At 35.0% G+C, this 13,960-nt stretch overlaps 1 protein-coding gene across 13 annotated transcripts in view; it reads right to left on the bottom strand.

The window, feature by feature from the left end:
- Nucleotides 1-13,960, bottom strand: part of QKI (QKI, KH domain containing RNA binding) — a 331,524-nt gene that overhangs the window by 7,850 nt on the left and 309,714 nt on the right. For 4 of the 13 annotated variants that reach the window (XM_073337872.1, XM_073337874.1, XM_073337873.1 and 1 more), the window contains 4 exons: nucleotides 10,436-10,523; nucleotides 6,195-6,491; nucleotides 3,234-3,308; nucleotides 1,387-1,492 (listed from right to left, as the gene is read on the bottom strand). In XM_073337872.1, coding sequence (XP_073193973.1) covers nucleotides 1,458-1,492; nucleotides 3,234-3,308; nucleotides 6,195-6,491; nucleotides 10,436-10,523 — 495 coding nt within the window. In that variant the 3' untranslated portion in view covers nucleotides 1,387-1,457. The other 9 variants (XM_073337866.1, XM_073337867.1, XM_073337875.1 and 6 more) reach the window with 7 other exon arrangements.

The raw sequence follows: 13,960 nt of genomic DNA, 5'->3' as shown, positions 1-13,960 counted from the left end.
CACAGATAGCATATTTTTAATGATCTGTATCATGGGTTGGTTTACCTTCACATAATAAAAATGGTTTCTATGGCCTATCATTTAGGATACAGTTTATAAACACTAAAAAATTACTACTGTAACTTAAATGAGACCACATGTTCCCTGAACTTCTTCAAAATTCTGCTAAGTGGGATTTTGTTTAAATTAAAACTGCTGTTGCAAATATAAGCAAAAAAAAAAATAAATATTTAATGTGGCACCATCTCACCACTTTACAGGTATACGAAAAAAAACACAGAATCTTAAAGCATTTTTGATACTGATTGCAATTTTGATTAAAATGGTATTAAAATTTTATATATAAATTATGTGACAGTTGGTTTTGATAAAAACATTCAGAAAAATTATCAGGATTAACATTTCTTGTGGAGTATATAATCAACGTAAGCTACCTTTTTAAGATACCAGAACACCTGTGATACATCCTCTGCCAAGTCCCTGGCCTTCTACAGTACACACAGGTTTGTCAACTGTGCAACACCATTTACAGTTTATTACAATTAAATCAGTCAGTCTCTCTATTATATGAATCAAATTCAGTTTTGGATTATTTATAGAGCGGGATCTTATTCTTAGTAGAAATTAACTATACTTGTCAACCCTTCACCAATTCTAAATGCTTGGTTATAAGAATAACACATTTACATGTTTGGGGGCTCTTGTTTTAAATGCAGTGCTTATATCTAAAAAACTATGTAAAAAACGAAAAACATACTCAAAGAGCGAATACAGTAGTACTATATAATATGAGAACCAGTTTAAAAGTCTTTTGTAATCTTAGACCCAATGAATGCATACTTATTTTAGTGATATTTAACAACTGTTTAAAATGCTTTCATGTTGAAAAAATTACTATTTCGGTTTGCTGACATTGTTTTTTAAATACCAATGATGGCAAATTAATCAAAATGTGTGTCATGAATTGCACAGAAGGTGCACATGGCAAGTGTTGATCAATTTCTGGTATTTTAATTTTACAGCAAATTTTTAAAACTTGCATTAACCTCCTCTATGTAAAATATTTGTAGTATGCCAAAAGGTATTCTTTCCAAAACCTACCCCTCTTCTAAATCTTCAAAGAGTGTGCACTGAGTCTGCTTTTTAAAATTTGAAATAAAATGAAGTACAGTCTTTAAAAATATCTTTGCGCAACTTATGGTTTGTAATGTAAGTTGCTAAGGGTAATTAAGAACTCTATTCATCAGAAATTATCAGCATAGTTTTAATATAAAAAAATATACAGGTCACAGAACCATGTATGGTCTCCATGAGAAAATAGCTCTGTGTATTCTTTTTTAAAACATACAAATTAACTTTGAAGAGCTATACATATGGACAATTTACCATCAAAGAAGTGGCTGTGTTTCAGTAGAAGGTGAGGTGATTCCAATATTTATTATTTTCAGTTCAATGATTTATAGTTGCAACCATTGCCAAGGCAGCTGAACAGCTGACACGAATTAAAAACAACAAAATTAGTAAATACTACATTGGTCAATTAAAATAAAGTAACCAATAGATTAAAAAAACTCCATGCCCTGTTACAATGATTTGGTCACCAGCTGTTCCAGGGAAATATCTGCCTAAACAAATAAGCTTTTCAACTGTGGCATGAAGGACACCAAATCTGGACTCTGAGAGACCATCAGTAGGAGCAGATTCTAGAGACATGGGCCTTGTATAGAAATGCCCTGCTGCCCATCTTTCAACGAACAACCACCACCTAGCAGACTATAACCACTGTGATGGGATATAAGGGGAGAAGCAATTTTTCAGATAACTGTATAGTTTTTATATATCAGCTTCTGCCTTTTATAAAGCATTAAAAGGTAAAGGCACTACAAAAAATATAATAAATAACTTAGAGAGCCCCTTTCTCTGATATTGGTGTCCATGGTGTCCTCCTTATATATGGTAATCTGTCACAGATCTTAACGAATCAACAGAATGAGAGAGGTGGAGTGTAGGCTAAATTCTCTATTAGGAGTAGACATGCCTGTCACCTGAATTTGGCCTTAAGTATATCAAATCAAGGAAACCTGTGGATATCCTATTTTGCTGAGAATAGGTCCTTAGAATAACAACACTGAGCAATTTCAAAACACTTTGCATCTTCAAAAGCATTGTACAAACATAATTCCCTACCTCATGGGGTGTTGTGGGGATTAATCATCATCCTTATTTTATAGATGGGAAAACATACACAGAAAGGTTAAGTGACTCACACAGGGAGTCAGTGGCAGAGCTGGGATAAGAGGTGGGTGTTCCAGTGCTCAACCTGCACTGCTTCCTAGTCAACAGTCCAATGTCAATAAACCGAAAACATCTCTTTTCTTAATAAGCTTAAGTAATTCATTCAAGGGTCCAAGGGCATACACAGATGGTAAGTTACATTTGATGAACTGGAGAAAAATGAAGATTTATTTTCCATTCATTGGTTAGTTAAGAGAGATGTCCAAATACTGGATGTCATCTCACCAACAGGACTTCAAAAGTTGCTTCTTCTTCAGACAATGTATTTTAGCAGCAAATGACAAATACCAAGAAATCCATTTTGGCAAAAGAACATAAAAGAATATTGCCTTTACTGACTCAAACCCAACAAACTTTTGAAGTATTATCTTCACAGTCCTTATTTTGTTGAATTAAGTTAGATATCTGAGAACATGAATCTTCTTTAGAGTTATACAGTACAGTGGCTCAAATAGTTTATTAGAAAAAAGGAATCTAAATCTTCAGTTTTCTCCAGACAGGGGGCATTTATTTCTTTACTTCCTTCTCATTAAGCACCCATCCATTCATTTTATTTTTGCAACACCAATCTGATATTTCCACACCAATTAAAAGAGCAAGTTTGACGGGAAAATCAATTAATTAATGTAGCACTAAACTCTTATTTCCTGATAAAGCTGAATCTTATATAGTTCTTATAAAGGAAATCAGTTATAGCATTTTAAACATATCACATGATTTATATATTTTAATAGATGGGAAAGCTAAAGAAGTTTACACAATGTCTTTAAAATTGCAAGCGATTCCAAAGCTCTAAAATAGTCACTATTTAGATTTTTGAGAAAAAAATATTAATGAATGGGTCAAAATATGGTATTTGGTTAACCAGCTGTGGTGTTGCAAATTTCATGTACACTCAAAGCATTTCTTATAAAAAAGAACTGCAGAACTAAACTAACCTCGGTCTGCGGTCACAATCCTTTGGTAAGGATGGACACGCATATCGTGCCTTCGAACTTTAGTAGCCACCGCACCTAGTTAAATTGCAATTACCAAGACAAAGTTAGAAAACATTCAAAGATAAACATTAACAGCAGGTTTAGCAAAATGGATTTAAGTGATCATTTACTACAAAATTCATTTTAAGAAAGCAACAAGTTAAGGCACAGTAGTTTCAAATCTTAACTTTAATATATGAAGTATATCTGTGCAGATTAATATTGCATTTATTTCAAACATCCTGGCCTTAACCTGTTTAATCCACTCATTTTCAATCCCAACATTACAGTATTTCACGAAATCTAATTAGATCCAAGAACATTTAAGCTTTACTAGTCCCATATTCACTGAAGTGCCTTTCTTGCAGCAGCACTACTTTAAATAATGCCATCTTTAATACTGACAATTATTTGCTACCCTTAAGACCACTTCCAGTTTCTATCATTAAAAAAAGTTTTAAAGCAATTCTTCATGCCTACAGATGTAGTTTTAAACTTTAAGTCAATAAAGTATGAACTGCAATGAATTAGGTGATTAGTAAAGCACACAGAATAGAACACTTAGCAGTCAGTATACTACTATACACTCATAAATTACAGCTACTCTGTAATAGAGACTAAACCAAATTAATAGCACTATTTTATTTTATATCTATGTGCAAAAAAAGTGCAAGTAAGTCACTGACTGCTAGGCTACTTTTTTTCAAGACTGCTGAAACTAAGCATTTGTTAAATTCAGATCTGATGAGGGTTCAGTTAAGACCGTTCTTGAATTCTTAGCCTTTCGTTGGGAAAGCCATACCTACAGATAAAAGGAAGGGAATTAAAAATTAGTTGCCAACTAAGATTTGACACTGATACCGACTTTCCCATAACCACCACCACCACCCACCATTTGTAATTTTTAAGGGAATTGCTTTAATATTCCTAAATCGTTCACCATACAAATGGGCAAAATATATATATATAACATATATATTAGAAGTTAAAACTCAACAACGAACCATTTTAAATATATCAGTTCTGTCAGCAACGCACAAGTTACTTTCAATTTCATTGCTCAAATGATAGAGCACATATTAGAATCAGTAATTCTAGATTGCACAGGTTACTTTGTATTATAATTGAAGTTCTTTAGTGAAAACTCATTCTCAGTTGTCAGCCAAAAGGGCATTTGCTTAGACAGCCCTACTCTACATTATTTTTTTGTGCTCTAAGCAACACTGACTATGCAGGAAGGATTCTGATACATGCACATTTTTCACATTTTTTTTTTTGGTAGTTATTTTCCCCTTCCCCATTCTTGTTATATAAAAACCTTGCCTGAAATTCATAAAAACTCTCTGTATTGTATCAAATTATTACCATTCAGTGACACATTGCATCATTATTTCTTTACTGCTCAACTACATCAGACAGAGAGATTTGTTACTGGACTTAGCCGGTGGCTACAATGATACCTACCCCAGTGAAACTACCTCAATAGACCCTGTAAGTGCCAGCACAGAGGATTCATAGGTGGAAAAAATAACATGCACAGAGTTGCAGGAGAGATTATTAATAAAATGGAAAAGATTACCAAAAAGGTATAAAGTTACACGGTTACTAATTTATTTATCATCATTTTTTGGCTACTTCAGAGATTACGCAATAGAAATAAGCTATTCTTGACTGCATTCTTTTGACCAATTACATGTTTTTTAAAAAATGACTAGTGCTAAAATAGAAAATAAATGACTAAATACAAAAAAAAGTACATTTTCCTATCTACAATGCCGAAAGGACATGTAAACACACATGCATACACACATACACAGAGCATCTACTAGTATTCACTTCATTGAGCATTGGCTTTTTGTGTTTCTTTCAACAAGATATTGACTTAGAATCTTAGTGTCCAACGTTCATTAGAGACTTTTAGAATTTGTGTAAATCAATAACTTCTGCTGAACAAACTTTAAAAATCAAAGTCTTATAAGTTACAACAAAATCATGCAGCACCAAGGTCATATACAATTCAGTAAAAGAACCAGAGAGGAAAGATTATTTAAATTCTGGAGGGAGTAGAGAGAAGAGAAATGGCATTGAAACAGTTTGTTTTATATTGACTGGTTAACTGCATTATAAACAGCAGATGTATTCTAGCCTTGATCTAGCAAGTCAATGGACTGAAATACCAGATATGATTAGCATTTCAGTCAACTCTATAAAAAGGAGTCAGTAATGTTTCTAATTGCACTGTTCTCCAGTCACATCTTAAAAGAACTAAGTTGATTTACGGAAACTATTATTTTGTTTTCTGCTTAAAGACAGATTCATAGGTTCTTGCCACTGGATTAATTTATCAGATCTAGCAACTGAAACTATATTTTTAGTTTTTTCCAAGACTTGTTTGATACCACAAAATATTGTGCAAAATTAAAAATGATCCCCTTTAAATATTATTGTAAATTTATTTACAATTTAGGAAAATACATTCAAGTTTTCCATTGGGGACAGTATAAAATATTTATATTAACTATGTTTTTCAATTTCTATTTGCTTTTATTCTGGTCTAAAAGAGGTTTTCATTTGATAGCACTACAAAAAACAAATGTATTACAAATTGATTGAAATAAACACAGAATTTTGTTTTAAAAAAATTAAAAATCCTCCAAAATAAATATTGATCTTTTAAAGACATATGAATTTAGCAATCTATATAAAACAAATATAGAGCTGCACTTATTCAATGCACTTTTTCCAGGGCAATTTATGAGTCTTTAAATGAAACAAAATTGGGTCAGAGCTCTCTTTCAAAAACAAAGTTTCAATGAACCACTGACTCACGCTTTTCAAGTCATACAATAGTAAAAGACACAATAAGACATTCTAAGAAAAATGATCTACAATTCAGTTAATCATCTTAGTAGAGAAACTTACCTAATACGCCGCTAGGTTCAATAGGATACTCAAGAATTGATGTCGCTGGTGCCAGTGTATAGGGATACTCATAGGGTGTGTAAATTAAGCCAGCTTCAGGTCCTGGAGGAACTATTGCAGCAGTTGGATGAGGAGTTCCGTTTGGCATGACAGCGGTCTGTATCTGTCTGATCAAAGGCATTATGGTAGGGCCAGCTGGCGTAGGAGTACGCAGGGCAGCTGGGGGTAGAACAGGCGCAGGCCCAGTAATAATCCTTGGAGCCTGGGCTGTCGCTGCAAGAGAAAAGGCAAGGGCTGCTACAGTAAGCAAAGAAATTTAGAAGAAAGTATGGAGATAGCAGTACAAAACGTGAAAAGAATAGGAAAAAAGGGGAAAAAAGTAGGAAAGAAGAAAAATAAAAGGAAATCATTAGTACATGCGCTGATCACACAGTGCCAAAGCACACCATTCAAATGCAAACAGCTTTCCATTTCTCAGTGTGATTAAGTATGAACATGCAAAATAAAGAAAGCCATTATAAAACAGATTTCTAAAACAGGTTATATAGCACAAAAGCTCAATTTAAATCATGTTTCTTTTACCTATGCTTTCAAGACTGCATGAGACTGACATGCATGCAGGAGATACACGGAAAATACTCTTGTAATCATACATGGAATGTAAAATATAGTGCAACTATAGAATCCACAGATAGTCAGTTATGCAGAGTTTTCATACAAAATGGAAAATGGTTTCATAATACTTTTGTTTATATTAAAATTCTATTTCAAAATACATAACCCTCCCCAGGATCATTGGGGTTAAAGGTGACCAAGTAATTGTGGGTGTCCCGTTTTGATTCTTTGTGATGAATGAAATAGGTCCAAAAGGTGATATCCCCCACCCCACTTTCTCAAGAATAAAGTTTTTTCCCCCTACCTCTATTTTACATTAGAAAAGTCATGGGTTTTTGACACTGTTTCCTGGAAGCGTAGGTTAGGGAAAAAAAGTACTTAAAAAAAAAAGTGGAGCTAACACATTTTAATTAAATGCTGTTTAAAATGTTTTAGCACCCAATGTAGACAGGTTTTAACTCTCGTGGGGTCAACCCTCAAGCTTAGATTTTATGGGCTTGTGTAAAAGCAGAATTGCAATGGTTTAACTTAAAGAGTGCTTTTAAAATGATTTAGTTAAACCATAGCTGGTTGGAAAATCCAAAGTTTTCCTGGAAAAAAATTCACTGGAAAAATGCCCTTTAGAATTCTTTTGACAGAAAATTTTCAGGTTTTCTGTGGAAGTTTTTGAAATGAAATAAAAATTGTATTTCATGTAGTCTTAAATTTTGTTTTGTTTTCTGGAAACTGAAAAATTTCTGTTTTCCATTTTTGTTTCTGGGTTTTCAGGCTTTTGATAAGTCAAAATGAAAAGAAAAATTGAAAATTGTTACATTTCAAAATATCTATTCAAAATTAAAAAATGCTAGAAATTGTTCTGATGAAAAAACTGAAAATTTGAACAAGCTCTAGTTAAACTGCTGCATGGGCATTCTTATTTTGAGAGGTTTCAGAGCGGTAGCCATGTTAGTCTGTATCAGCAAAAACAACGAGGAGTCTTTTCGGCACTTTAGAGATTAACAAATTTATTTGGGCATAAGCTGTCCTCGTTTTTATTCTTATTTTGGTTTACCTTAAGTCAGTGAGAAACAGGTTTAAGCTCAAATGAAATAAGCTACTCAAACCAATATAAGAGTGTCCAAAAGGGATTGCATCCGTTTAACTAAACTGGTTTAATGGCTGGTTTATTAAAAAATTCAAACCAAAATAATACAAGGTGTGAAATGAATCCAATTTAGGCCTGGTCTACACAACGTATAACTACGTTGGTTGGGAGTGTGATTTTTTGTTTTGTTTTGCCAGCTTATACCAGTAAAAACCTAGGCTGTGCCAAGACTGCCACTTTCAGTGCTAAAACTTTTGTCGTTCAGGGGTGTGAAAAGTTTTAGCACTGAAAAGCGCCAGTAAAGACAGCATTTTATCACCGGGCGCATGTTATTTATTTATTTATTTATATCTTTAATTTTTTAAATCGTCAGGAGAGCTCTTCTCCGGCGATAAAGCGTGTCTACACTGCCCACATCACTACCGTGGCCGTGCTGTAAGGTGGGCAGTGTAGATATACTCCTAGTGTGAACATAGTTATATCAGTACAGCTTATTCCCTTCCCAAATGAAAATAATCCATATTGGTATAAGCACTTTCACATCGGTAAAACTGCAACCCCACTAAGGCTATGTCTACACTACAGAATGAATGTATGCTGGCATAGCCCTCTAGTGCGACAAAATGTACTACAACAGAAACTTTTTCTGCCATAAGGATCAACGCCTCCCCGAACAACGTTAGCTATGCTGATTGAAGCACTCTTACATCAACACAGTTGCATCTGCATGGGGTTTTGTCCCCATAGCAGTGTGGGTGAGGAGTGTTTTTTCCCCCACATCTGATAAATAGAGCTATGCTGAAGTAAGTTTTAAGTTTAGACTAGAACTTGGGGAGTCACATTGCTTTAATTATACCTTTATATAGTTAAATCAGTACAACCTTTGTGAGTAGACTAGGCCTTATTTCAGTGCACATGTGTTAACCAACCTTTGTTAAACCTGTGTAAGTTTATGTTTTGAAAAAGCCTACAATCCACAGATATCAAGTGACTGAAACCTGAGTGACAGGGCCAGGTTTTTTAGTCACAATTTTCAAAACTGTGCTTTGTTTTTATTAAGACAAATTTAACTCAAATGCCAGAATAAGCAGTAGGAAGAAAAGCTCTTTTGTTAAAGATTAACTACTCTGCTCCTTTGATTATGGAAAACTTTCACCTCCACAAAATCTGGGTCTTTCAAGACAGGCTTCCAGTAAAGGAAGATTTGACATTCCTGACAGATTTTAAGGAAGAGAAAAAAGCAGGTCCCTCTCCCACCCCAAGCCTTTAAAGATTTTTTAAAAAAATCCAAAAGCAGAAAAAAAAGGCATAAATCCAGTTCTTCTCTCTCTTCAGGTTACCTTTATCAGATGGCATCTGAAGATGTTAAAGTGGCCAAATCTAATTGGTATTACATCTCTCATTGGTTTGTTTTGCACATAACCACCATTCACTATAATCTGTTACAGAAGTGCACGTAGAGGACAATTTTTGCAAATATCAGTATGCCCTTAGTGAAAAGGTTCACATGACTGCTTACATTTGACACCTGTATCAGTGAGGATAAAGGTCTGCGAAAGATTTTAAAAATTTGAATTTTCATTAACAAGCTTTTACGTTCTAACATGGAGAAAAGAGTTTATACCATAAAGAATAGCAGGCACATGTCGTATGTACTCTGATAACCAAGTGCATGCCATTCAGCTTAAAAGTATAAAACTGTACATACATGCATGCTCAAATCAATCTAATGGAAGAAGAATTGTTACAAAAGGGCTCATTACACCACTGATCTCTGTGAACTTGCATGTGAAATCAGTTGATGAATCACTGGAAAAACATAACATTGGGGAAACATGCAAGCAAGATGACAGGAAGGAATATAATACAGAAAATGTTATTCACATTATCTTGAACTGTTACATTCCCTTAAATCTCTCTAAAAAAGGTGAAAAGGAATCTATCCTCTTTTACATATGGCAAGAAATAAAAAACTAAATTATGAGGAATACCATAGCTTCTATAGTTTATAAAATATAAAAGAGCTGGTCTACACTGAAAAGTCACATCAATATAGCTCTCTCTCTCTCATGGGTCTGAAAAATCCACCTCCCTGACAGACTTCATTAAGCCAACCTAACCCCTAATGAAGTCAGTGCCTGGATGACGGAAAAATTCTTCTTTGAACCTATCTACCACCTCTCAGGGAGATGGAATATCTGTAGCGATGGGAGAACCCATCCTGTCGCTGTAGTACGTGTCTATACTGAATTGCTACATCTGTGCCACTGTTGCATTTTAAGTGTAGTCAGCCTAAAAAGCTTGCTTTTAGGGCTTAACTTTGAGCAGAGTTAAAAAATAAAAACTTATTTAAAAATGTTTCAATTCAGACATACTGAAAGAAAAAAAATCAAAATGTCTTGAATTTGCAACAGCGCTAAGTACACTGTCTCAGTCTCTTCAAAAGATATGCAACTGTGCATTTGCCAAAAGGAGAAAGGTTGGGAAACAAAACCTGTGGCGACTGCTCTCCTACCGGCCCCTAGGATTTTGTCATGCTTACGTGATTTGATGTTGGCGTCTCTGTAGGTGCCATTCAAAATTGCAAGTTCCATTAGCTGCATCTTTTTAAGGCTGTCTTCTCCCTCTGCCTGCATATGAAAAGTAGGAAAGAAAGTTAGACTGACATTTTATTTTATCAGCCAAACCTGTGCCTAGGACTTGAGAGAGGGGAAAAAAAGATAGGTTTCAGAGTAACAGCCGTGTTAGTCTGTATTCGCAAAAAGAAAAGGAGTACTTGTGGCACCTTAGAGACTAACCAATTTATTTGAGCATGAGCTTCCGTGCTCACGAAAGCTCATGCTCAAATAAATTGGTTAGTCTCTAAGGTGCCACAAGTACTCCTTTTCTTTTTGGGAAAAAAAGACTTTTCTCCGAGTCTGAATGGATGGAAACATTTATATTACACATAAACCTTATGGGAACATTAGTGTATTATTAACCTCCATGGATCTGAAAGTATTAACATTGTTTAATTGCTGGATGATCATATAAAAGTGAATTAAAAAAAGTAAAAAATGACAAAAGCAGAGCTAAAGTTAAAATCGCCTTTCACACACAGATTTAAAGATTTTAAATGAAGAGGCACTAACGTCCAAATACTTGTAGAAGATATTTGGTTGGTGGACTAAATGACAGAAAATGCAATTAAAAATAATTGGGGCTTAGATTAATGTGTTTTATTATGCCAGATATTGAATATTACATAAAAAGATACAGTTTGGGTAGCTATTCTGAACATGAAATCTACAACTGTTGAAAGTCAACATTCACGTCCACAAACAGCTTCTAATTCTGAACTAAGATAGGCCAAATTCAGCCAAATAAAGCTTAAAGGTAAGTTGGTGCAAGTTTCCTGAAATTCAGCAGTTAGTGATGTAAATGCTGATGCAAACTGGTCACAAAACAAAAATAAGTAGTATAACTTGTAACCATTTTGTGTTCCTAATGAATGCCAAACCTGTGCAATTTACAAGCTAGGGATCAGGAAGATGAATGTTCTAGAAAGTGACTAACAAGAGATTGTATAATAATAAAGCAGCCTCACCTCCTCCAAATTAGGCCTCACTCCTGCAAAACATTTAAACACATACTTAACTAAGTATGTGAGTAATTCCACTAAAGTCAATGCGAATTGTTTTGCTGGGTCAAGGCCTTAATCCAAGCACCAAACCCAAAACTCCATGACTAACATCAGCCCTGGCGAAAAAGGGCACAATACTTATTGATTTCCAATAAAAATTATACCTGTTTATACTAGATCTGGAATTTCACTCCCACAGAATACCTAATCATCTTAAATTGAGTTCATTTTGTACAGTCACTAAAAATGATGAATAGGTAGGTGTAAATTACATTTTATTGCCACATACACACATTTTCTGATTAAGGTACACCTGTGTTATTCACACCATTTATGTTACTGTTGGAATTTGGCTCAGTCTAGATTCCCCCCCGCCCCCCCCATATGTATCCCACTGTCAACAATAATATTGTCAATTCTCATTAAAAAGTAAATGAAGGAAAAAGAGAACTGAGTTTCGATACTTGTATAACTCAAAAGCAGTAAGTAAAACTGGTACTGTTTCATGTGTTTTATTCTAAAAAGTTGTATTTTGATATCCTGAAGAGGCCTTTAATACATTCAGTCTCGTTTCCAATGTGTTAAAACATTTTATGATCCAGTATCAAACCAATAAAGTTATCACATAATAGCTCCAGCATCTTTCGTTCAGTACCTTGCTGCTGGTCTAAAGGTAATGGAACAGCTGCTCATTTAAGTTAGTTTTTTCACTTGCTATGCAAAAATAGTTCTTTTGTCTAATTTGCAATTTCCCAATATTAATGTCACACACTTTCCATTAGCAGCAATACTGCTATTTTCTTAACTTGCATTCCACTATCCAGATGGCAAAATAACATTTATTGGAGATTAAAAAGACTTGTATACTTGGTTATAATACCACGCCAGGTCACCACTATATAATTTAACAGTGTTACAATTACTACTACACATGATGCTCTCTAAGGGATTTAAAGCTGGATGGAAAATTGGCAATCTAAAGTGCCAGCCTGAACATGTTTTGTCCTCAAGAAAAGTTCACTAAATTTGTGTTTGGGGAATTTTTAAAAAAGTCACCTATAAAAACATATTTTTGTAGATATTTAGGTCAAAATTTTAAAAAAGTGATTTGTGACTCTGGGTGCTTTAATACTGGGGTGCCCAACTGAGAGTCATTTTAAAGGGGTCTGTTTTTCAGAAAGTACTGCTCATCTACACTCAAAAACAGACCCCTTTAAGATGACTCAAATTAGGTGTCCAAAAACAGAGGCATCCAAAATTGCCAGTGACTGTTTAAAATCTTGGGAAGAATTCATGGAAAGGAAAGGTACCTTTTCCTATTTCCTTTCTTCTTACCTACCTGCCCCAAATGGACTAGTTAATGAATTAAAATGAACCATTATTGCATATTTCCAGTAACTACTGTTCATAACTATGTTACAATATGGCAATAATTCCATTCATATTTTGTGATCAACTTAGAAAGGAAAGGAGCATGTCTATCTACAGGAGTTCCAAAATTTTAGGTACATCTTTCATGCTGATTTAAGGAAAAAATAACTGTAAATATTTTATTCCAAATGCAAAGGAAGAACGTATTTAACAAATTATGAAGAGACAAAGTCAAGAGAAAGATAGAATTATGAATATGCAGACAAAGTATACCTATTATACAATGAAGAATGTGTTCTGACATAGCAAACTTTTTTTGGATTTTATTAACAAAATAATTTGATGCAACTGTTAGAGAATCATAGAATCATAGAATATCAGGGTTGGAAGGGACCCCAGAAGGTCATCTAGTCCAACCCCCTGCTCAAAGCAGGACCCATTCCCAGTTAAATCATCCCAGCCAGGGCTTTGTCAAGCCTGACCTTAAAAACCTCTAAGGAAGGAGATTCTACCACCTCCCTAGGTAACGCATTCCAGTGTTTCACCACTCTCTTAGTGAAAAAGTTTTTCCTAATATCCAATCTAAACCTCCCCCACTGCAACTTGAGACCATTACTCCTCGTTCTGTCATCTGCTACCATTGAGAACAGTCTAGAGCCATCCTCTCTGGAACCCCCTTTCAGGTAGTTGAAAGCAGCTATCAAATCCCCCCTCATTCTTCTCTTCTGCAGGCTAAACAATCCCAGCTCCCTCAGCCTCTCCTCATAACTCATGTGTTCCAGTCCCCTAATCATTTTTGTTGCCCTTCGCTGGACTCTCTCCAATTTATCCACATCCTTCTTGAAGTGTGGGGCGCAAAACTGGACACAGCACTCCAGATGAGGCCTCACCAATGTCGAATAGAGGGGAACGATCACGTCCCTCGGTCTGCTCGCTATGCCCCTACTTATACATCCCAAAATGCCATTGGCCTTCTTGGCAACAAGGGCACACTGCTGACTCATATCCAGCTTCTCGTCCACTGTCACCCCTAGGTCCTTTTCCGCAGAACTGCTGCCTAGCCATTCGGTCCCT

The sequence above is a fragment of the Lepidochelys kempii genome, chromosome 3 (genome assembly GCF_965140265.1).
Source record: "Lepidochelys kempii isolate rLepKem1 chromosome 3, rLepKem1.hap2, whole genome shotgun sequence".
NCBI classification, from domain to species: Eukaryota; Metazoa; Chordata; order Testudines; family Cheloniidae; genus Lepidochelys; species Lepidochelys kempii.
This window is presented reverse-complemented; position numbering and strand designations above follow the sequence as displayed.